This window comes from Aegilops tauschii, chromosome 5, assembly GCF_002575655.3.
Source record: "Aegilops tauschii subsp. strangulata cultivar AL8/78 chromosome 5, Aet v6.0, whole genome shotgun sequence".
NCBI lineage: Eukaryota > Viridiplantae > Streptophyta > Magnoliopsida > Poales > Poaceae > Aegilops > Aegilops tauschii.
Genome location: NC_053039.3, coordinates 534899584 through 534925494, shown reverse-complemented (window position 1 = coordinate 534925494; position 25911 = coordinate 534899584). Strand labels below are relative to the sequence as shown.

The 25911-nt window shown below is 48.5% G+C and overlaps 2 protein-coding genes across 2 annotated transcripts; both read right to left on the bottom strand.

Moving 5' to 3' along the window:
- Positions 1-995: 995 nt before the first annotated feature.
- On the bottom strand, positions 996-1547 carry LOC109757100 (cysteine-rich repeat secretory protein 55-like). Its single transcript, XM_020315936.1, has one exon. The coding sequence runs from the start codon at positions 1545-1547 to the stop codon at positions 996-998; it is 552 nt and encodes a 183-aa protein (XP_020171525.1).
- A 23340-nt stretch (positions 1548-24887) lies between these two features.
- Positions 24888-25493, bottom strand: LOC109738592 (uncharacterized). Its single transcript, XM_020297687.3, has one exon. The coding sequence runs from the start codon at positions 25431-25433 to the stop codon at positions 25164-25166; it is 270 nt and encodes an 89-aa protein (XP_020153276.1). The 5' UTR covers positions 25434-25493; the 3' UTR covers positions 24888-25163.
- Between the last annotated feature and the right edge of the window lie 418 nt (positions 25494-25911).

Below are 25911 nucleotides of genomic sequence, written 5' to 3'. Positions count from 1 at the left end.
ATAGCTACCACAGGTTATATAAAGTACTTTTTATCTTGGGGTTAATTATTACTAACAAAAAATAAAAGTGAATGCAATGGGATTGATATTTTGATGATTTTCTTATGTAGCAAATTGGACTGGGAATCATATATTCACTCGTAGCGTTCCTCATCCACTATACAAAAATAGCTAGCCCCTATTACTAGGAATTCTCTGCCTTCTTAATGTGCCATATCATTCAAATTAATTCAGTCGTGAGGACGGGGCGTCGACCCATTGGTTGAGCAACTGAGGTTGCTGCCAGCCCATGCGAGTTCGAGTCCTGGCTCGGACGTGCGATGCTCGTGGAGTTTCTCCTATAAAAAAGGTCAACGAGGGTTAGCTCTTGGGTTGGTCTCATTTTTTAATTAATTTAATTGTTGGACATAATAGATTAGTCAACAATAGTAATCAGATCCACAATTTGAGATCAGATGCACCAAGCGCATGTGGTAACTGCATGCAGTAACTGACAGCAACTGCATGTAGTAAAGTATATTGACGCATGCATGTAGCTCACAAAACGGTGCACCATGAAAGAAAATCGACGCGTGCATATTTTTTCGTTCTGCTCCAATTTGGACTTATACAAAGACGTTCTGATTTATTTATTTTTTAAATATTGGTAACCAAATTTTCTTGTTGCAGGAGAAACCTTAAAAACACTATCTGGATTGATTAGTTCAGTGCAGTTTTTAGTTTATACAAATTTCCACAGCAGCAGAGTGCAGTTTTTAGTTAACATAGTGACACATCCTATTATATATGCCTAAGAGAGTCATCCTCATTAACATAGTAACACTTGCTTTCTTCGGAATGTCTGGATCTCACACCGACATCAGTGTGCTCCATCAATCTCCTGTGTTGGACACTTTGTAATGGGGAATCGTCACCATGCAATTATACTATCAACGGCCACGACCACAACTACACTATCAACGCCACGACTACACTGTCACCAGCGTCTGCGGGCACTATTGGCTCTCGGCGTCGCTGCAGTCCCTCATGCACTGCACCAACCCGTACATCGTCCCTGTGGGGTCGTCGCGGCTGTACACCGCCTCTCCCATGGCGAACATACTCATCCGCGCCGAGCGGTTCCGGCCGCCGGAGGCCGCACGCGCCACCAAGCGGCTCATCAGCGCGTAGTACGCCCGGTCGTAGCTGATCGGGTCGACCACCTTGCCGGCGTCATAGATTATCTGGCCGATGCGCCCCTCGTAGATGGACTGGTCGTTGGTGTCGGCATAGCTGATGTAGCACTTGTCATAGCATGCCTCCACGCTTCGGCTGGAGGCGCACATGCCGCTCAATTTCCGGACGGCGTCTTGCAAGTCCACGAGGCACATGGACTGGGCAGAGTCGCCGCGGCAGAGGCCGCGGACGAAGGCGCGATCACGGCCGGCACCCCGGGAAAGGGAGGCGAAGCCCATGGGCACCACGGCATGGGGGAGCGCGTCAAGGAGTGCCATGATATATTGGCGCGGAACACGCTGCGCTTGGTGGTGGTGGACGACGTCGGCCATGGTGCTGGTGCTGGGGAGGGAGAGGCGGCCGAGGGGCCACACTCTACCCCATGCTTGTGAAGCTCCGAAGCTTGCCGCGAGGAGGAGGAGCACGATGTGCGGCGCCGATGATGGCCTTCGCCTTCACCGACGGCATGGTGGATGCACCGGCGAGGCTATGTTCAGCGTGTGATGATGCAAATGTGTCACTCGGAACACTATTATTATTTAACCAACTAACTAGACCATAGTGGTCGTGAACCAATTTATGCCTGAATTGTTAGGAGGACATTGGTAAACCAGCCTATCAGGGTTCAAGTTCTGGTTCTCATATTATTTCTGAATGCGCGTATATATGAACGCTTGCGTTACTGTGTTCAGAAAAAAGTAGTGGCTAGCAGAGTGGGACACGTCTTCTCACATATATGACCAAGAAATAACAGAAGTTCCCTGTTCAAAAAGAAAGTTTGAATGGACGAGGGTGATCACTGATTAGCCAACTGTAAAAAAAAAACTGTATTCGTCTGACATTTATTCGGGGGTTCCAGCAACCATGACCCGGTTCGTGTCTTGCAGTCGCACGGTTTACGGAAGTCGAAGCCCCAGATGAAAAAAGGCGGCCAGAACGTGCGTGTTCGTCTAAACCACATTATCGAGCTTTAGTTTTTGAAAAAATTGCTACTCATTACGCATAATTTTTTAGAAAACTTTACGTACTGTTTAGTTTTTCTTCTGTGGTTGTATTTGGTTTTTGCTCGATTTTGCTTCAAAAATCAAGAGATGTCAATTTTTTATCAAGTTTCTCCCATTAACCGGACTAACCCTTTTATAATGCTTCCCGCAAAAAAAAAAAAACTCTACTTTCTCTAATGAAACTGCGGAAGCTGTTTATCCTCTGTCGACGTTTCGCCAAAATAAGCGGACGAGAGAGGAGCCGATGAGATGTCACCCACATTCTTTGCAACCCTGCCCACCTTCGCCTGCTCGTGCCTCTTGGTTGTTTGCTTCAGCTGGCCGTTTTGAAGCATCACAAAATCTAGTCGCTCGAAACAGACTTCTGTTCCGCTTTATATATAAAGCATAGCCGACAAGTAAATAGCCAAACGAGACACGTGAAAGACCTTAAACAAAGCAGACCTTAGAGAAAAAAGACAAAATAAATCGGCCGGAGCATGCCTATGTCGCCGAGCAAAAATAGAGGAGGACCTAAAGACTAAATCGGCCACGCCTAAAGCAAACCGGGCTCCTCGGCAACGCCCTTAAAAGGGGAAACGACACAAAGTGTCGCCATCGCCGCGCCCGATGGAACGGACCAAGGTTTTCACCCAATCCTGCGACGGCGTCCTCGAGAGGAGAGCGGCACACAACGGGCTCCATCGCAGTCGAAGCTGAAGGGCAGAGCTTTCGCCTAGTTGCTTCCACCAGCCATATATGAGCTAAGTCGGTCGCCACGATGTTGCCAAGAACTCCAGAACAAGAATTGGGCACCTCCCTTGCCGCCACAGAGAAGACACTAGAGCCTCCCAACGCAACACCCCTCACCGTCCACACGATCGCGGAACACAACCACCACCGCTACCCAGTGACCCATTGGAGTGCCAATCGAGTAGCACACCACCTGAGGTCATCGCTGCGGCATCCATCTCTAAACCTCTCCCTGATGCCATAGCACGCAGACGCCACCGACCGGAGGGAAAGCAGCCACCTCCCTGCCAACCCTCAGGGTCCCACCACACAGCCGGCCAGATGGGGGCCATAGCCGGGCAGGAGCGCGCGCCGCCATGGGTGCCTTGCGAACAAGAATTAGGTCGTTGGAATGGAGAAAGCCTGTCCAGGGCAGAACATCTAACCCTCGCACCCGAGCCTGCCCTGTGAACCCTGTCAGATCTGGTCACTCTAGATCTCAATGGAGAGCCACCAGGAACCGGCATCTTCGGTTGCTGGGCAACCCCGACAGCGCCAGCTGCGGCCACACCGCAACCCACCGAATATCGCCATTTCTTCATCTTCCCATGCCCACTCGAGCCGGATGATGATAAATTCTCATGTCCGGTTCCTTTGGGGCGATTACTAGCGATTCCTGCTTCATGCAGGCGAGTTGCATCCTGCAATCCGAATTGAGGACGGGTTTTTGGAGTTAGCTCACGCCCACGCGCTGCGGAGAAGGGCGGAGCCCCCAACAACCATCCGTCACCGGCACGCACACCGCCACAACCAAAAACTATTGGGCCCCACTACTGACCGCCGACATCCGTCCATGGCACCGTCGCAGCTACCGACCGGTGCCACCCACGGCTCGCGTCGCCGTCTACTATTGTTCGAACATCCGAGAGAAGCCCATGACAGCGACACGTGACAACAACAAGCACACCCCCTCTAGCAGAGGCGAGCCAACTAGTCGTCACCGTTGGGAGGAGATCCTCCATGCCGCTGTGTCCCACCCAAGTGCGGCGCGTGGTCCATCAAATCTAGCCCGCACTAGAGCCCACGCATGAGGAGACAATGTCCCGCCGCTGCCGGTGCTGGCCGGGCTTTACCTGGTCGCACCCTGTGGAGGCGGCAAGGGAGGATTATGGAGGGAGCGTCCGACGGCATCTAGGGTTTCCCTACCCATCTCCAACAGGGGCGGCGGGGTGGGGTGGGGGGAGGGTTAGCTCGAATCAAGGCTATCTCCTTGCCTTATTTTATCACAATATATAGTCCCAAACTAGAACCATCACTAGAAACATTGAAGTTCTTATATGCACCTTAGGAACTACTAGAAGTGTAGGCGTGAATCTTTTTTAGCTCTTGGAAGATCTTCTCGCACTTGAGGTCAATTGTACTTCCTTTTTCTTTTTTGGTCCAGCTATGCCATCGACCTGAAAATGGTTGGGAATCTTTTATGAATTGATAGTTCAATCGCAAAATACTTCGAACTTTAGTCATTGTGTTGGTTGTTGCTGGTCCAACACTATAATGATTTTTGCGGGATCAACGGCAACTCCTCTAGTAGAGATGACATGTCCCAAGGATCCTACTTCCTATGAGCATATTCGTCTGCGTCTGTGAATACCATGACGAACAATACATGTACTATATGTATACTTTGTTCGTGAGGTTCATAAAGGATGCAATGGTGTTGGTTAATCCAAACGACATCATTGTGCACTCGCGGAAGCCATGTTGGTTGAATATGCAGTCTTTGGGATGTCAGTTGGTGGTATCAGGACCATAGATTAATCTTGTAGAAGACTTGAGCTTCGTTTGTTGGCCCCCAAGTGTAGAGGTTTGTAGGACATCAGCGAGTTTCCCTTAAGTATGTGACCTAAGGTTTATCAAATCCAGATGAGACAATGGCAGGGTATTTTCTTCCCCGGGCATCAGTGAAACAAATAAAGCAACCTACTTGTGCCCCCAACAATCCTAGTGCACTTTTCAAACACATTAATCTTGATAGCTACGACAACCTATGACTAGATAATGTTATATAAAGTATTTTTGGATTAATTGATAACTAAACATAAAAGTGATTGTAAATGGGATTTCATTGGTTTTCTTATGGAGCAAATTGGACCGGGGTTCATAATTTCACTAGTAGCATCCCTCGTTAACACAATGACACATAATAATAATAAGCATATGCATGTGTATTGAGCGATCCAAACAATCTTAGCCATCTTATGCATAGGTTGAGATGCCCTGTATTGGTATTGCATCCATAAATCCAATAGATCAACACACATTAGATCTAGTGGCTAATACTCCACACCAGATGATCAAAGCCCTCGTATAAACTCTAAGCATTAAGTTATAAAAATTAAAAAGAAACAATCTCATAGAGCATGATGACATACGGTCGAAAACACAACCACCCAAAGCTAGTTACATAATCTTTTTACCCTTTGTGAGGCAAACCTGTCAGAACATATTTATCTTCTTCTTAGGAGACAAGCTTTCAAAAAAGAAGATGCATGTTGTTAATATGAGTATATTACCAATCCTTTAAAGCTAGGATGTAATAGAAAGATGCCAAGTCCTCCATGATGCAATGGACCAGCTTCCCTGAGAAAGAAGCAACATGGAAACAGGAAGACTGTGGTAGTGCACTTTTTGCATTTTATCTGACCTATTGGAGTCTTGGGACTAGATTATTGTGATGTAGGGTGAGTTGTCACATCCCCAGTTTAGTAAATAGTAATAAGAGAATTTCTCATATGAATCAAGATCATTATTCGTAACATCGTTTGTTTAAACTTGAAATTGAAGAGAATTCAAAGCCTCAAGTTTAAAATACAAACACATTGAAGGAAATATGCCCTAGAGGCAATAATAAAGTTATTACTTATTTCCTCATATCATGATAAATGTTTATTATTCATGCTAGAATTGTATTAACTGGAAACATAATACATGTGTGAATACATAGACAAACATAGTGTCACTAGTATGCCTCTACTTGACTAGCTCGTTAATCAAAGATGGTTGAGTTTCCTAGCCATAGACATGAGTAGTCATTTGATTAACGGGATCACATCATTAGGAGAATGATGTGATTGACTTGACCCATTCCGTTAGATTAGCACTTGATCGTTTAGTTTACTGCTATTGCTTTCTTCATGACTTATACCTATTCCTATGACTATGAGATTATGCAACTCCCGATTACCGGAGGAACACTTTGTGTGGTACCAAACGTCACAACGTAACTGGGTGATTATAAAGCTGCTCTACAGGTGTCTCCGATGGTACTTGTTGAGTTGGCATAGATCGAGATTAGGATTTGTCACTCCGATTGTCGGAGAGGTATCTCTGGGCCCTCTCGGTAATGCACGTCACAATAAGCCTTGCAAGCAATGTGACTAATGAGTTAGTTGTGGGATGATACATTACGGAACAAGTAAAGAGACTTGCCGGTAACGAGATTGTGCTAGGTATTGAGATACCGACGATCGAATATCGGGCAAGTAACATACCGATGACAAAGGGAACAACGTATGTTGTTATGCGGTGACCGATAAAGATCTTCGTAGAATATGTAGGAAGCAATATGAGCATCCAGGTTCCCCTGTTTGTTATTGACCGGTAACGTGTCTCGGTCATGTGTACATAGTTCTCGAACCCGTAGGGTCCGCACGCTTAAAGTTCTCTGACGATCGATATTATGCGTTTATATGTTTTGATGTACCGAAGGTAGTTCGGAGTCCCGGATATGATCACGGACATGACGAGGAGTCTCGAAATGGTCGAGACATAAAGATTAATATATTGGAAGCCTACATTTGGACATCGGAAGAGTTATGGGTGAAATCGGGATTTTACCGGAGTGCCGGAGGGGTTACTGGAACCCCCCTGGGGTTAATGGGCCTTGTTGGGCCCTAGTGGAGAGAGAGAGGGGCCAGCCAGGGCAGGCCGCGCGCCCCCTCCCCCTCTGGTCCGAATTGGACTAGGAAGGGGGGGGCTTTTCCTTCTCCTTCTCCCCCTTCCTTTCCCCCTCCGAGTAGTAGTAGGAAAGAGGGGAGTCCTACTCCTACTAGGAGGAGGACTCCCCTCCTAGCGTGCCCTACAGGGCCGGCCAACCTCCCGCCTTGCTCCTTTATATACGGGGGCAGGGGGCACCCTAGAACACACAAGCTGATCATTGATCTCTCCCAGCCGTGTGCGGTGCCCCCCTCCACCATAATCCACCTCGGTCATATCATAGCGGTGCTTAGGCGAAGCCCTGCGACGGTAGCTTCATCAACATCGTCACCACGCCGTCGTGCTGATGAAGCTCTTCCCGGAAGCTCTACTGGATCGTGAGTTCGCGGACGTCACCGAGATGAACGTGTGCTGAACACGGAGGTGCCGTACGTTCGATGCTGAGGATCGGTCGATCGTGAAGACGTACGATTACATCAACCGCGTTGTTATAACGCTTCCGCTTATGGTCTACGAGGGTACGTAGACGACACTCTTCCCTCTCGTTGCTATGCATCACCATGATCTTGCGTGTGCGTAGGATTTTTTTTGAAATTACTATGTTCCCCAACAGTGGCATCTGAGCCAGGTTATTGCGTAGATGTTATATGCACGAGTAGAACACAAGTAAGTTGTGGGCGATACAAGTCATACTGCTTACCAGCATGTCATACTTTGGTTCGGCGGTATTGTTGGATGAAGCGGCCCGGACCGACACTACGCGTACGCGTACGCGAGACTGGTTCTACCGACGTGCTTTGCACACAGGTGGCTGGCGGGTGTCAGTTTCTCCAACTTTAGTTGAACCGAGTGTGGCTACGCCCGGTCCTTGTGAAGGTTAAAACAGCACTAACTTGACGAAATATCGTTGTGGTTTTGATGCGTAGATAAGAACGGTTCTTGATCAGCCCGTAGCAGCCACGTAAAACTTGCAACAACAAAGTAGAGGACGTCTAACTTGTTTTTGCAGGACATGTTGTGATGTGATATGGTCAAGGCATGATGCTATATTTATTGTATGAGATGATCATGTTTTGTAACGAAGTTATCGGCAACTGGCAGGAGCCATATGGTTGTCGCTTTATTATATGCAATGCAATCGCCCTGTAATTGCTTTACTTTATCACTAAGCGGTAGCGATAGTCGTAGAAGCAATAGTTGGCGAGACGACAACGATGCTACGATGGAGATCAAGGTGTCGCGCCGGTGACGATGGTGATCATGATGGTGCTTTGGAGATGGAGATCAAAGGCACAAGATGATGATGGCCATATCATATCACTTATATTGATTGCATGTGATGTTTATCCTTTATGCATCTTATTCTGCTTTGTTTGACGGTAGCATTATAAGATGATCTCTCACTAAATTTCAAGGTAAAAGTGTTCTCCCTGAGTATGCACCGTTGCCAAAGTTCATCGTGCCGAGACACCACGTGATGATCGGGTGTGATAATCTCAACGTTCATCTACAACGGGTGTAAGACAGTTTTGCACACGCAGAATACTCGGGTTAAACATGACGAGCCTAGCATATGCAGATATGGCCTCGGAACACTGAGACCGAAAGGTCAAGCGTGAATCATATAGTAGATATGATCAACATAGTGATGTTCACCATTGAAAACTACTCCATTTCACGTGATGATCGGTTATGGTTTAGTTGATATGGTTCACGTGATCACTTAGATGATTAGAGAGATGTCTATCTAAGTGGGAGTTCTTAAGTAATATGATTAATTGAACTTAAATTTATCATGAACTTAGTACTTGATAGTATTTTGCTTGTCTATGTTGTTGTAGATAGATGGCTCGTGCTGTTGTCCCGTTGAATTTTAATGCATTCCTTGAGAAAGCAAAGTTGAAAGATGATGGTAGCAATTACACGGACTGGGTCCGTAACTTGAGGATTATCCTCATTGCTGCACAGAAGAATTACGTCCTGGAAGCACCGCTGGGTGCCAGGCCTGCTGCAGATGCAACTGACGACGTTAAGAACGTCTAGAAGAGCAAAGCTGATGACTACTCGATAGTTCAGTGTGCCATGCTTTACGGCTTAGAACTGGGACTTCAACGACGTTTTGAACGTCATGGAGCATATGAGATGTTCCAGGAGTTGAAGTTAATATTTCAAGCAAATGCCTGGATTGAGAGATATGAAGTCTCCAATAAGTTCTACAGCTGCAAGATGGAGGAGAATAGTTCTGTCAGTGCAGATATACTCAAAATGTCTGGGTATAACAATCACTTGATTCACTGGGAGTTAATCTTCCGGATGATAGTGTCATTGACAGAATTCTTCAATCACTGCCACCAAGCTACAAGAGCTTCGTGATAAACTATAATATGCAAGGGATGGATAAGACAATCCCGAGCTCTTCGCAATGCTAAAGGCTGCGGAGGTAGAAATCAAGAAGGAGCATCAAGTGTTGATGGTCAACAAGACCACCAGTTTCAAGAAAAAAGGTAAAGGGAAGAAGAAGGGGAACTTCAAGAAGAACGGCAAACAAGTTGTTGCTCAAGAGAAGAAACCCAAGTCTGGACCTAAGCCTGAGACTGAGTGCTTCTACTGCAAACAGACTGGTCACTGGAAGCGGAACTGCCCCAAGTATTTGGCGGATAAGAAGGATGGCAAGGTGAACAAAGGTATATGTGATATACATGTTATTGATGTGTACTTTACTAGAGCTCGCAGTAGCACCTGGGTATTTGATACTGGTTCTGTTGCTAATATTTGCAACTCGAAATAGGGACTACGGATTAAGCGAAGGCTGGCTAAGGACGAGGTGACGATGCGCGTGGGAAATGGTTCCAAAGTCGATGTGATCGTCGTCGGCACGTTACATCTACATCTACCTTCGGGATTAGTTTTAGACCTGAATAATTGTTATTTGGTGCCAGCGTTAAGCATGAACATTATATCTGGATCTAGTTTGATGCGAGACGGTTATTCATTTAAATCTGAGAATAATCGTTGTTCTATTTATATGAGTAATATATTTTATGGTCATGCACCCTTGAAGAGTGGTCTATTTGTGTTGAATCTCGATAGTAGTGATACACATATTCATAATGTTGAAGCCAAAAGATGCAGAGTTGATAATGATAGTGCAACTTATTTGTGGCACTGCCGTTTGGGTCATATTGGTGTAAAGCGCATGAAGAAACTCCATACTGATGGACTTCTGGAATCACTTGATTATGAATCACTTGGTACTTGCGAACCATGCCTTATGGGCAAGATGACTAAAACGCCGTTCTCCGGAACAATGGAGCGAGCAACAGATTTATCGGAAATCATACATACTGATGTATGTGGTCCAATGAATATTGAGGCTCGCGGCAGGTATCGTTATTTTCTCACCTTCACAGATGATTTGAGCAGATATGGGTATATCTACTTAATGAAACATAAGTCTGAAACATTTGAAAAGTTCAAAGATTTTCAGAGTGAAGTGGAAAATCATCGTAACAAGAAAATAAAGTTTCTACGATCTGATCATGGAGGAGAATATTTGAGTTACGAGTTTGGTCTACATTTGAAACAATGCGGAATAGTTTTGCTACTCACGGCCCCCGAACACCACAACTTAATGGTGTGTCCGAACGTCGTAATCGTACTTTACTAGATATGGTGCGGTCTATGATATCTCTTACTGATTTACCGCTATCGTTTTGGGGTTATGCTTTAGAGACGGCTGCATTCACGTTAAATAGGGCACCATCGAAATCCGTTGAGACGACGCCTTATGAACTGTGGTTTGGCAAGAAACCAAAGTTGTCGTTTCTTAAAGTTTGGGGCTGTGATGCTTATGTGAAAAAGCTTCAACCTGATAAGCTCGAACCCAAATCGGATCCTTTCTAGAGAAGGAGTTTCTCTCGAAAGAAGTGAATGGGAGGAAAGTAGAACTTGATGAGGTAACTGTACCTGCTCCCTTATTGGAATGTAGTTCATCACAGAAACCAGTTCCTGTGACACCTACACCAATTAGTGAGGAAGCTAATGATGTTGATCATGAAACTTCAGATCAAGTTACTACCGAACCTCGTAGGTCAACCAGAGTAAGATCCGCACCAGAGTGGTACGGTAATCCTATTATGGAGGTCATGTTACTTGACCAAGGCGAACCTATGAACTATGAAGAAGCGATGGTGAGCCCAGATTCCGCAAAATGGCTTGAGGCCATGAAATCTGAGATGGGAGCCATGTATGAGAACAAAGAGTGGACTTTGGTTGACTTACCCGATGATCGGCAAGCCATAGAGAATAAATGGATCTTCAAGAAGAGGACTGACACTGACGGTAATGTTACTGTCTACAAAGCTCGACTTGTTGCGAAAGGTTTTCGACAAGTTCAAGGAGTTGACTACGATGAGACTTTCTCACCCGTAGCGATGATTAAGTCTGTCTGAATCATGTTAGCAATTGCCGCATTTTATGATTATGAAATTTGGCAAATGGATCTCAAAACTGCATTCCTGAATGGATTTCTGGAAGAAGAGTTGTATATGATGCAACCGGAAGGTTTTGTTGATCCAAAGGGAGCTAACAAAGTGTGCAAGCTCCAGCGATCCATTTATGGACTGGTGCAAGCCTCTCGGAGTTGGAATAAACGTTTTGATAGTATGATCAAAGCATATGGATTTATACAGACTTTTGGAGAAGCCTATATTTACAAGAAAGTGAGAGGGAGCTCTGTAGCATTTCTAATATTATATGTGGATGACATATTGTTGATTGGAAATGATATAGAATTTCTGGATAGCATAAAAGGATACTTGAATAAGAGTTTTTCAATGAAAGACCTCAGTGAAGCTGCTTACATATTGGGCATCAAGATCTATAGAGATAGATCAAGACGCTTAATTGGACTTTCACAAAGCACATACCTTGACAAAGTTTTGAAAGAGTTCAAAATGGATCAAGCAAAGAAAGGGTTATTGCCTGTGTTACAAGGTGTGAAGTTGACTAAGACTCAATGCCCGACCACTGCAGAAGATAGAGAGAAAATGAAAAGTGTTCCCTATGCTTCAGCCATAGGCTCTATCATGTATGCAATGCTTTGTACCAGACCTGATGTGTGTCTTGCTATTAGTTTAGCAGGGAGGTACCAAAGTAATCCAGGAGTGAATCACTGGACAGCGGTCAAGAACATCCTGAAGTACCTGAAGAGGACTAAGGATATGTTTCTCGTTTATGGAGGTGACAAAGAGCTTGTCGTAAATGGTTACACCGATGCAAGCTTTGACACTGATCCGGACAATTCTAAATCGCAAACCAGATACGTATTTATATTGAACGATGGAGCTGTCAGTTAGTGCAGTTTTAAACAAAGCGTCATGGCGGGATCTACGTGTGAAGCGGAGTACATAGCTTCTTCAGAAGCAGCAAATGAAGGAGTCTGGATGAAGGAGTTCATATCCGAACTAGGTGTCATACCTAGTGCATCGGGTCCAATGAAAATCTTTTGTGACAATACTGGTGCAATTGCCTTGGCAAAGGAATCCAGATTTCACAAGAGGCCCAAGCACATCAAAAGACGCTTCAATTCCATCCGGGATCAAGTCCAGGTGGGAGACATGGAGATTTGCAAGATACGTATGGATCTAAATGTTGCAGACCCGTTGACTAAGCCTCTTCCACGAGCAAAACATGATCAGCACCAAGACTCCATGGGTGTTAGAATCATTACTGTGTAATCTAGATTATTGACTCTAGTGCAAGTGGGAGACTGAAGGAAATATGCCCTAGAGGCAATAATAAAGTTATTATTTATTTCCTCATATCATGATAAATGTTTATTATTCATGCTAGAATTGTATTAACCGGAAACATAATACATGTGTGAATACATAGACAAACATAGTGTCACTAGTATGCCTCTACTTGACTAGCTCGTTAATCAAAGATGGTTGAGTTTCCTAGCCATAGACATGAGTTGTCATTTCATTAACGGGATCACATCATTAGGAGAATGATGTGATTGACTTGACCGATTCTGTTAGCTTAGCACTTGATCGTTTATTTTACTACTATTGCTTTCTTCATGACTTATACATGTTATTAAGACTATGATATTATGCAACTCCCGATTACCGGAGGAACACTTTGTGTGGTACCAAACGTCACAACGTAACTGGGTGATTATAAAGGTGCTCTACAGGTGTCTCCGATGGTACTTGTTGAGTTGGCATAGATCGATATTAGGATTTGTCACTCCGATTGTCGGAGAGGTATCTCTGGTCCCTCTCGGTAATGCACATTGTCGGTGTCAAAACCGGCGGATCTCGGGTAGGGGGTCCCGAACTGTGCGTCTAAGGCGGATGGTAACAGGAGGCGGGGGACACAATGTTTACCCAGATTCGGGCCCTCTCGATGGAGGTAATACCCTACTTCCTGCTTGATTGATCTTGATGATATGAGTATTACAAGAGTTGATCTACCACGAGATCGTAGAGGCTAAACCCTAGAAGCTAGCCTATGATTATGATTTTTCTTGTCCTACGGACTAAACCCTCCGGTTTATATAGACACCGGAGGGGGCTAGGGTTACACATAGTCGGTTACAAGGGAGGAGATCTACATATGCGTATTGCCAAGCTTGCCTTCCACGCAAAGGAGAGTCCCATCCGGACACGGGACGAAGTCTTGAGTCTTGTATCTTCATAGTCCAACAGTCCGGCTAAAGTATATAGTCCGGCTGTCCGAGGACCCCCTAATCCAGGACTCCCTCAGTAGCCCCTGAACCAGGCTTCAATGACGACGAGTCCGGCGCGCAGATTGTCTTCGGCATTGCAAGGCGGGTTCCTCCTCCGAATACTCCATAGAAGATTTTGAACACAAGGATCGCGTCCGGCTCTGTAAAATAAATTTCACATACCACCGTAGAGAGTATAATATTTTCACAAATCTAATCCGCTGACAAGTTTCATAGCGTGGCATCATGCCACGCCCCGGTCATTATTCGAACCGTTTCTCCTAACCAGCTACTGCACATATTGCGAGGCGGTTTTCTTGGCAAGTCTTGTCAAAGCAGAGATCGTGTCCCCCTATCACGGGATTCTCATCAATACGGGTGTGGGTAACCCAACCGTGCCATCAATTACGGCGCTTGGGGAATAAGCGAGTTTACCAGCCAGGTGAGGAGGCGCATAGTTTCTTCCGCCCTTATAAAGGGACAAGGATTCATCTTTTTCACCCACGCCTTCTTCTTCCTTGCTCATCCATTCTTGCGCACTCGAGCTCCAGCGCCCAACTTCGCATTTTCTCCTCAAAACCACTCCAAGCATGTCCGGAGCAGGAGGCAAGTGGATGGTCTCCTCCGTTACGGCGGAGGACATCACAAAGCTCCGGGGAGCCGGATACCTGGCCGCAGATATCGCGCACCGGCTACCAGATGCGGGGCAGATCATCCCTACTCCAGAACCCCATGAGAGGGTGGTATTTCTTACCCACTTCGTCCGCGGACTGGGATTTCTCCTCCACCCGTTTGTCCGTGGGCTCATGTTCTACTACGGGCTGGACTTTCACGATCTGGCCCCCAATTTCATCCTCAACATCTCGGCGTATATCGTCGTGTGCGAGGCCTTCCTCCGCATCAAGCCCCACTTCGGCCTGTGGATGAAGACCTTCAACGTTAAACCGAAGGTGGTGGTCGGCCAGCAAGCGGAGTGCGGAGGCGCCATGGTGGGCAAAATGCCCAACGTCACCTGGCTTGAAGGCTCCTATGTGGAGACCGTAAAGGGGTGGCAATCGGGGTGGTTCAACATCACCGAGCCGCGCGACACCAACTGGGTGGCGGCCCCCGAATTTGGATCCGGAATCCCCATGCGGCTCACCTCCTGGAAAGAGAAGGGCCTATCATGGGGTTCATCGGTGGAGCTGACCGGACTCCAGACCTGCGTCAAAAACATGACAAGCAAGAAAATCAAGCTTGTCAACGTGGTCCAAGTCATGCTCTTCCGCCGGATCCTCCTGTGTCAAAGACGGGCATTCAATTTGTGGGAGTTCGACCCAGCTAAGCACCAGACGCTGCGAGAGCTCTTCGACACGACGCACAAGGGCGTCTGGAAGGTGCTGTTCAAGGGCGCCGAGGTATCTCCTCCCCTTACCGAGGACCGCGGACTCAGCGCAAAGCGCCCTGCCAATCTGGTAAGTCTTTTATATCTCATAAGATGTTCTTTTCCCCAGTATAACCATGCGCGGGATCTAAGCCTCCACGCCATTTAACAGGACTGGGTAGCGACAGCGGAGCAGATCGATTGTCCAGCCCCCCTGCCCGAAGATCCAGCAGATGCTCTCCTAACGGAGATGCTGGTTCTGGCGCCTTATGAGGTGCCGGAGAAGAAGGCCAAGAAATAGGCCACGGGGACCAGGAAGGGTCTCCGGCGCAAGGTTATATCGGACTCATCGTCCGAAAACACCGAGGCGCACTCCTCCCACGAAAACGAGGAGGAGGAAGAGGAAAGTTCCCCCCCCCCCCCCAGCCGGGGGGGGGGGGGACAGGAAAAGGAAGGCCGCCCCATCAGGGGAGGCCGAAGGGTCCAAGAAGGGAAGGACCCTCCTCCCGGACTGCTCCACGATGGCCGCTTTCAGCGACGAGGAGTGGTTACCCAGGGACAAGCCCCTGGTGAAGTCGTGAGTATTCGGATACCATAATAATTCTTGGTACATTTTATTGTACTGCTTCTTATCACGCCGAACATGATTATGCAGTCCATCCCGAGCCCATATCGACGTATCTTCGTCGGATGATTCTTTGGGCCCGTCAGATATGAACAGCGATTCACTCCCGACCGCCTCCTCCCCCCGCCCTACGGATGATGCCGAGGTGTTGTCTCAAAGGGAACTGAACCAAGGGGAGACAGTTCCGGAGGCACCCCAAGGCGACATTCCAGGCGCTAGGCGCACGAGGGGCAAGACTCCCCTGGGCCCTAACGCCGGGGACAGCAAGTCTAGCCCCAAGCCGAATACGGCGCCGGAACCTCCAGTGGTTCCGGATTCTGTCAGGCAACTCCTCACTAAGGGGGGCAAGCCGTCTGTGCCGATGGCCTCTGTCCATCCAGAGGCATCGGACAACTTGCTGGAAGTGCTTTGCGGCGCTTCCATTGACGAAGAGCACCGCACTATTATGAGTGCGGTAGTCAAGAAGGTTCAGTCCGCTAAGAGCGGACTGACTGAAGCCTGTGCCAGCCTCCTAACCGGCTTTGAGGTAAGTAATCAAATTGTAAGAAAATGTTACAACATAGACAGTAGCCCCTGATGCTCTGTTTGGCGTTCGCGAAGAAAGGCCGAATAGAGGATCAAATAATAATCACAGGAGTCTAATCAGAATGTGTCTATGTGAATAAGCAGGCTTCACTGCTGGCCGCCGCCGCTCGTACTGTGGAGGTCGCCGCACTGAAGCAGGACCTTGAGCGGTCCAAGGAAGAGCTCGGCCTTACCAAGAGGTAGCTCGAAGAGAACAAAGGTAAGTGACACCCCGTCTGAATATTGATAAAGAAAAGTTTGGTTTTGGAATAATAGGACCGTCATGAATTTTGCTAGGGGCCACGACCGAAGTGGCGGCCCTGCAGAAGGCGCTATCCGAGGCCGAAGACAAAGCGGCCAAGGAGCGCATCGAGCGAAAGAAGCAAGAAGCCCGAGTAGGCGAGGTGCAGCAAGAGTTCCAGGCTCTCGTCAAGAAACACGAGTCCTTGGAGCTTGACTCTAAGACGCAAGGGTCCGAGCTTGCGAAGGTCCTCGAAAACGCACAACATGCCAAGGCCGAAGCCCAAAAGGCACTCCAGGAAATTGAGGCGGTTAAGAAGATAGCGGCGGGTAAGGCATTCATTATGCAAAGCAAGCATGTGAAGGAAACTTTCTTTTTACTTACCCGAGTTCGGAGCTTTCCAGGAGCGTTCGCAGATCTACCCCGCAGTGTGTCGGATGCCGCGGAGTTCTACCGGGCCGAGGAGGGGAGCTCGACGGAGAAATTGTTCTGGTCTCAGTATACTGGGACCGAACACCCAATGCCCTTGAGCGACCAGTTGAAGCAACTGGTCGAGCTGCACAAGGCGGCCGAACAGGCCATGAAGGGTCTTATAGTCCGGATGTGGCCTGGTGAGCCCCTTCCTGGTAGCTACTTCGGTCTGGTGAGGCGGCTTGTGAATGCCTGCCCACGGTTTGAAGTCATAAAGCGGTCCGTCTGCATCGAGGGTGCGCGCAAGGCTTTTTCCCGGGCGAAGGTGCACTGGGCAAAGCTGGACGCCGAAAAGCTGATGAAGGAGGGGCCGCCGGAGGGCAAGGAGCATCGCCACCCCGAAAAGTATTATGACAGTGTCCTGAAGGGTGCTCGCCTTGTGGCGGAGGAATGTGCTAAGGATGTAATATTTGAATGAATGTACTCATGTGATCCTGTAATATGAAACGAGTTCATCTGCGCTATGCAGCGCTTGTTAATTTAAATATTACCTTCTGTGCGGCCGTTCATAAAATCTGAGAGTTGGCCAGTTATCGGCTTCTGCCCCCATGTAACTAGTACTGAGGTGTTCGGGATAAACCTGAGCACTCTTTATCCCAATTTTGGGTCCTTCGAAGGACGTGTTCAGCACAACGAACCAGGCAATTGGACTATAAAGCTTTATCACTCTCACTTAGCCATAGAAGTCTACAATTTTAAATTTTGGCGAAGCCCCTAGTATTCGGAAGGCCGAATTTGGGGCGCTATATACGCCTAAGTCGGGCAAGGCCGACTCCTCGCCCGAAGCGGAAAAAGTCTTTAAGGACTTGAGACCTCTCGAACAGTGACCAGCTCTCGCCTCATCATGACAGTCAGTTTTCGGCTTTCTCTACTGAGGTGCTCGTCCGGAAGAACCGGGACACAATCGCAGTAGTTCTCCCAGTGCTACCTTAGCCGATATAGCAGAACGTAAGGTACCAAAACATGGGAGCCGGGCAAACCCAACTATTGACCCAAGACATGATTCGGAGCTGATGCATATAACGCTATTAGTCGGGGTGCCGCACTGTCGAAAGTGTTCAGACTTTTCACGCCGTGTTATGAGGTATACTGAAGCCCCTGGCGCACTGGTCGTACCAGAATGTACGGGTGCAATTTGTCGTAAAATAAGCAGACAGGGAAAAAGGAAATGCAATAATAGACTAACGCTATGCATTGTTATTTAAATAATACGTCAAAGCATACGGATACAAGTAGTGCAATAAGCAAAAAATAGGACTATTTGACATGTCCTATCCAAGGACAGGCTGCGTATTGGTATGTAAAACAGGTATCGATCGTTATCAGAGACCACCTAGGGATTCCCTTGTATGTCAGAGCGTCTTGCTTCCTTGGTATTTCCTTCCCGTAATGAGTCAACAATCAGACTGCCGGAGAGGTCTTCCAGAGAGTAAAGTCCTGGAAAGAGAGAAAATGATAAAGGTATACGTGCCCTGGGGCGGTTGAGCCACATTGTGGGCCATGCCATAGCCGTGCCTCCGCCTATGCCCATGGTATCTTGAGTGCGTAGTTATGTACACGCGGCACAAATTTCGCCGCTTGACTAGGACTATGGCGGAGGCCAATTTGCTATCCGAGCTTTGAACGTGCCTGGAGATCCTGTTGCAGGTTACTCCGGACTCGCTTGAAGGTGTCCGGGGGCCTTTTCGCCGAATTGGCGGTTGGCCTCAGAAGGCTGCTTTGTGCTTCCGCTGCGAGGGCTGCAGTGTGCTCCTCCGTGCGGAGCGAGCGTTCTGTGTTTCCATTAACTGTTATAACTCCGCGAGGTCCTAGCATTTTCAGCTTGAGGTATGCATAGTGCGGTACCGCATTGAATCTAGCAAATGCGGTTCGTCCGAGTAGTGCGTGATAGTCACTACGGAAGGGGACGATGTCGAAGATTAGTTCCTCGCTTCGGAAGTTGTCCGGAGATCCGAAGACCACTTCCAGTGTGATTGAGCCCGTGCAACAGGCCTCTACACCTGGTATGACACCCTTGAAGGTGGTTTTTGTGGGTTTGATCCTCGAGGGGTCTATACCCATTTTTCGCACTGTATCCTGATAGAGCAGGTTCAGGCTGCTTCCACCGTCCATAAGGACTCGAGTGAGGTGAAATCCGTCAATGATGGGATCAAGAACCAATGCGGCAGAACCGCCATGACGGATACTAGTGGGGTGGTCCCTGCGATCGAAAGTGATCAGACAAGAAGACCATGGGTTGAACTTTGGGGCGACTGGCTCCATCGCATAGACGTCCCTTAGTGCATGCTTCCGTTCCCTCTTGGGAATATGGGTTGCGTATATCATGTTCACCGTTTTCACTTGGGGAGGAAATTTCTTCTGTCCTCCTGTGTTCGGCGGCCGGGGCTCCTCCTCATCGTCGCTATGCAGCCCCTTTTCCTTGTTTTCGGTATTCAACTTGCCGGCCTGCTCGAACACCCAGCCTTCTCTGTTGGTGTGATTGGCTGGCTTATCGGGGGTGCCGTGAATTTGACACGAGCGATCGAGTATGCGGTCCAAACTGGATGGGCCCGGATTGCTTCTTTTGAACGGCTTCTTTCGCTGACCGGATTTAGAGCCACTGAATCCGGCATTGACTGCCGTGTCTTCTGCGTTGTCGCCGTTGGTGCGGCGCTTGTGTCTGTTGCGACGTGGTCTGCCGTTACTATCTTTGGCATCTGAATTGCCATGATTTCTTGATGTGTTGTTACTGCGAGCCAACCAGCTGTCCTCGCCCGCGCAAAAGCGGGTCATGAGTGTCGTGAGGGCTGCCATAGACTTCGGCTTCTCTTGGCCGAGGTGCCGGGCGAGCCACTCGTCACGGATGTTATGCTTAAATGCCGCTAAGGCCTCTGCATCCGGACAGTCGACAATTTGGTTCTTTTTAGTTAGGAACCGGGTACAGAATTTCCTGGCCGATTCCCCTGGCTGCTGGGTTATATGGCTCAAGTCATCAGCATCCGGTGGTCACACATAAGTGCCCTGGAAGTTGTCAAGGAATGCATCTTCCAAATCCTCCCAACTGCCAATGGAGTTTGCTGGCAAGCTATTCAGCCAATGCCGAGCTGGTCCTTTGAGTTTTAGTGGGATGTACTTGATGGCATGTAGATCGTCACCGCGGGCCATGTGGATGTGGAGGAGGATATCCTCGATCCATACCGCGGGGTCTGTTGTACCATCATATGACTCAATATTCACGGGTTTAAATCCTTCTGGGAATTCATGATCCATTACTTCATCAGTGAAGCATAGGGGGTGTGCGGCGCCTCTGTGTCGGGCTATGTCACGACGTAGTTCATACGAGTCTTGTCTGCTGTATTCGGCCCGGCCGGATTTGCTTTTAGTGTATCCGGCATGACGATCATCGTCACGCGTTGGGGCGCGCCCCCATGATCCGTAGATTGATCTTGTATGTCCTGCTTTGTTTTCCAATACGTCTCAAAGGTCCTGCGTGTTGCCCCGGGCCTTGATGTTTTTGTTTGTCTGGCGACGGGGTGCGGGCTGGACTTCGGGCTGATATGCCCCTCTGTCTCGGCCACGAGGTGGCCGATCAGCCGCATCATACGCTGGTAATGCAGGTTTTAATGCTTCCTCCTCGAGTTGGGGTAGCAACCTGCGCTTTGGGTAACTCTTGGTTGGGCACTCGAGTTCGTATTCCTCGGCCGCCAGGACCTCAGTCCATCTATCCGCTAGCAGATCTTGATCAGCTCGAAGATGTTGTTGCTTTTTCTTCAGGCTATTTGCTGTGGCTATAAGCTGGCGCTTGAAGCGCTCCTGCTCGACGGGATCCTCAGGCACGATAAATTCTTCGTCGCCGAGGCTCACCTCGTCTTCGGAGAGAGGCATGTAATTGTCATCCTCTGATTCTCCGTCTGCTGCCTGTTCCTGAGGGCTAGCTTGTTCATCCTCCTGCTCGAGGCCTGGCTGGAGGGGAATGTCTTCGTCTTCGGCACTATCCGGAGCGTTATTGTCTCTTGTGCCGGTATCGATGCTTTTAGTATGGCGGGACTTAGAGCGGCGCCGCTGACGCCGGTGCTTGGATTGCTTCTTGGAGGGATTATCCTCCGTTGCCTTATCGCCATCGCCTTCTTTGGGGGTGTCCACCATGTATATATCATATGATGAGGTGGTAGTCCAGCGCCCTGTGGGCGGTGGTTCCTGTTCGTCTCCTGCATCGTCGTCCATACCGTCGATGTCTTCGGAGCCGAAATCGAGCATGTCGGTTAAATCGTCGACAGTGGCTACTAAGTGGGTGGTGGGTGGGGAGCGAATTTCTTCGTCGTCCGCATCCCACTCTAGCCGGACATAGTTCGGCCAAGGGTCTCCTGACACGGAGAGAGACCTCAATGATTTTAGCACGTCGCCCAGTGGTGAGTGCTGAAAGATATCCGCGGAGGAAAACTCCATGATCGGTGCCCAATCAGATTCGATAGGCACGGACGCAGGCGGTTCGGAGCCCGTGGCCGGGGACAAATCCAAGTGTCCGGCAACACGGGTCTCATAAGAGGTGAAGTCAGTATTCGGCTCTATCACCGCTGCGTGCGCGGCCTCCGTGGCGGGGTCTAGCCACCCGTCCTCGGAAGGCACGATCTGCTCCAGATTGAGGGCCGGAGTAGTTGTAGGTGTGATCTCCCGAACACTGTCCGACGGCAGAGCTAAGTCATGCTCGTCGTGACTGTGTGGCGCACCTGACATGGGCTCGAATCCGTCGAAGATCAAGTCTCCGCGGATGTCGGCAGTATAGTTCAAGTTTCCAAACCTGACCTGATGGCCAGGGGCGTAGCTCTCGATCTGCTCCAGATGGCCAAGCGAGTTGGCCCGCAGTACGAAGCCGCCAAATACGAAGATCTGTCCGGGGAGGAAAGCCTCGCCCTGGATCGCATCGTTGTCGATGATCGAAGGAGCCATCAAGCCTTTATCGCGACAGCACAGTGGAACTCTCAATGAAAGCACCAATGTCGGTGTCAAAACCGGCGGATCTCGAATAGGGGGTCCCGAACTGTGCGTCTAAGGCGGATGGTAACAGGAGGCGGGGGACACAATGTTTACCCAGGTTCGGGCCCTCTCGATGGAGGTAATACCCTACTTCCTTCTTGATTGATCTTGATGATATGAGTATTACAAGAGTTGATCTACCATGAGATCGTAGAGGCTAATTAAACCCTAGAAGCTAGCCTATGATTATGATTGTTCTTGTCCTACGGACTAAACCCTCCGGTTTATATAGACACCGGAGGGGGCTAGGGTTACACAAAGTCGGTTACAAGGGAGGAGATCTACATATCCGTATTACCAAGCTTGCCTTCCACGCAAAGGAGAGTCCCATCCGGACACGGGACGGAGTCTTGAGTCTTGTATCTTCATAGTCCAACAGTCCGGCTAAAGTATATAGTCCGGTTGTCCGAGGACCCCCTAATCCAGGACTCTCTCACACATCACAATAAGCTTTGCAAGCAATGTGACTAATGAGTTAGTTGCAAGATGATACATTACGGAACGAGTAAAGAAACTTGCCGGTAACGAGATTGAGCTAGGTATTGAGATACCGACGATCGAATCTCGGGCAAGTAACATACCGATGACAAAGGGAACAACGTATGTTGTTATGCGGTTTGACCGATAAAGATCTTCGTAGAATATGTAGGAACCAATATGAGCATCCAGGTTCCGCTGTTGGTTATTGACCGGTAACGTGTCTCGGTCATGTCTACATAGTTCTCGAACCCGTAGGGTCCGCACGTTTAAAGTTCTCTGACGATCGGTATTATGAGTTTATATGTTTTGATGTACTGAAGGTATTTCGGAGTCCCGGATATGATCACGGACATGACAAGGAGTCTCGAAATGGTCGAGACATAAAGATTGATATATTGGAAGCCTACATTTGGACATCAGAAGAGTTCCGGGTGAAATCGGGATTTTATCGGAGTGCCGGAGGGGTTACCGGAACCCCCCAGGGGTTAATGGGCCTTGTTGGGCCCTAGTGGAGAGAGAGGGGCCGGCCAGGGCAGGCCGCGCGCCCCCTCCCCCTCTGGTCCGAATTGGACTAGGAAGGGGGGGCGGCGCCCCTCTTTCCTTCTACTTCTCCCCCTTCCTTTCCCCCTCCTAGTAGGAGTAGGAAAGAGGGGAGTCCTACTCCTACTAGGAGGAGGACTCCTCCTCCTGGCGCGGCCTACAGTGCCGGCCAGCCTCCCCCCTTGCTCCTTTATATACGGGGGCAGGGGGGCACCCTAGAGCACACAAGTTGATCATTGATCTCTCCCAACCGTGTGCGGTGCCCCCTCCACCATAATCCACCTCGGTCATATCGTAGTGGTGCTTAGGCGAAGCCCTGCGACGGTAGCTTCATCAACATCGTCACCACGCCATCATGCTGACGAAACTCTTCCCGGAAGCTCTACTGGATCGTGAGTTCGCGGGACATCACCGAGCTGAACGTGTGCTGAACGCGGAGGTGCCGTACGTTCGGTGCTGAGGATCGGTCGATCGTGAAGACGTACGACTACATCAACCGTGTTGTTATAACGCTTCCGCTTACGGTCTACGAGGGTACGTAGACGACACCCTTCCCTCTCGTTGCTATGCATCACCATGATCTTGCGTGTGCGTAGGAAATTTTTTGAAATTACTACGTTCCCCAACACACATATACTCTTGTTCAAGGTACCCTAAATGCCCTTAAAGGTTCTGAGATTCTTGTAGAGTCTTCACCAATATCTGTGTTGCTCTCTCTAAATTATCAACAAATTGCTAATTTAGATGAAAGAGCATTAGTTTGACCGGTGTGCATTAGATAGAGTAGACCCATATTTACCGAAAGTCATCCTCTGCTCGCAAGCTCATTTGAGCTCACAATGAACAGTAAAATCCAATATATTTTTTGTTGACTTTCAAAGAATTCTGAATTTTTTTGTGGCGAACTTTGACAAACGTTTTCAGTGCTCGCAAAATTTCATCACGAAATGACATTCATGGTAGTCGTGGCAAAACAAACAAAATCAGTAGTCCAAAATGCTTTAAAAATAACACTTTTGGAGCATCATTTTTTCCTGCCACGACTTCAGCAAATGTCATTTCATGATGAAATTTTATGAGCGCTAAAAAAATTGGTCCATATTTGCACCCAAAGAAATTCAGAATGTTTTTTTTTTTGGATTTTATTGTTTACCCAAACTTGTTTGAGCTCGGGCTGGGGAACACCACGTCCCATATTGAAGTACATTCAGCGATAGTAAGAGTGGTAATACTTAGTTAAATTTTCCTAGCTAGGGACTAAAATATTGCTCGACTTTTTTGTTATTTGCACCACAGGTGGTAAGTGATGTGGTCACCTACTCCGGATAGGGTCAAGAACCCATCATTCGGGATCCACATGGGGCCCATCACCATCATAGGTAGGTCCCTGGACCATGCCAACATTCGGATGCATACATTAAGAAGTCCACTCGGACAGCTCGACGGCACTCGGACGACCACACGTCACTCGGCTGATGGAGCACCACTCGGACATAGAAGGCAGGAGGACGTCGTGGGAGCTGCAATGGTCGAGGGATCCTAAGGCATCCATTAAGTAGAGTCTTAGCTACCGTTACCTGTATCTGCTGTAGTAGAGGCTCATTATACTAGTAACTGACTCATTCAATGTTATTAATTGCCTCGGCGACGTGGGAGACATGGGCTGCAGCGCACTCTATATAAGCCGCACCCTTCTCCATAGCTAGGCAGCGAGCAACCTTTGTAACCATACCTATCATATCAAAGCAAGCATCAGGGCACGAGACGTATGGCTTTTACCTTCACCGAGTGAGGGGCCTGAACTCTTTAAACACCGAGTGTTACACCTATGCCGTAGCTAGGCTGTGCCCCTTATTCGTATCCCTAGTACTCATTGTCAGGATCATAACCCCGACAGTAAGAACATTAGTTAGATTGGCTCACTAAGGGTAAAAATACTGCTCAACTTTTTATTAGTTTATATACATTTCAGGCATCTGTTAATTTAGGAAAATACCTACCATCAGTTAGTTACATACACATCCGACAAGATGGAAACAACAAAGTAACAGGTACCCAGTCAAAACAAAGCAATTGATCACGCGCGCGCGCGCACACACACACAAAAGGCAACCATGCACACATAGCCTGCATGCACGACCTAGCTAGCAGCAAAGCTCGACCAGATAGACCACCCACACGGCTGGATCCATCGGCATGTTGTACTATCCGTCTTGCTCGTTGGCGAGCATCCGGCGGTGGACCTTGTCGATGAACTCGGAGGCCTTCCGGTCGATGTCGCGCTCGGCGTACCAGTGCCGGGCGTAGTCGTCGTCGTCGCTCGGCCGCACCCTGTGATGATGGTACCTCTGCTGCGGTGGTGCCGCCGCATGCTGCTGTTGCCGCGTCGCCGCCGTGGCCTCTTCCTCCTCCTGTCTCTTGTTCTTGAACCCGAACAAGGATGCAAGCGCCGCCCTCTTCTTCCCACTTCCCATCGCACAAATCTCTCTTGCTCTACCTAAGCTTTGCTTCGTTGCAGAATGTGCAATGGTAGTTTGCTTGGTTGGCTGCACTGAGACAAGGTGTGTGTGGGGGGTGTGTATTTATAGTGGCTAGACACGGCCCACCGCACGCGCGCATACGCGCCTTGAGTATTTGATTAAGGCGACAATGGCCGCAGTCGTGTGGATGGTTAGGCGAGTGATTTGAATGATTAGAGGTTCTCCGTGGTGCTTTTTGACTGGCCACTCATCCACCGGGCCGTGTGACCCATCGCCATTTGTTTAGTTAAGGTGTGGTGATTAGTGTTGACAAGCAAGTGATCAGACGGACACTCGAGCAAGCAAACAGAAATTAAGCGGAGGACAAAACGTGGGAACTGTTGACTTGGTCGATGATACTGTATCGATCTAATTGAAAGAACCGTGCATGCATGCATGCATATGCTCAGTGGCACGTAACTGGTGACGTGCA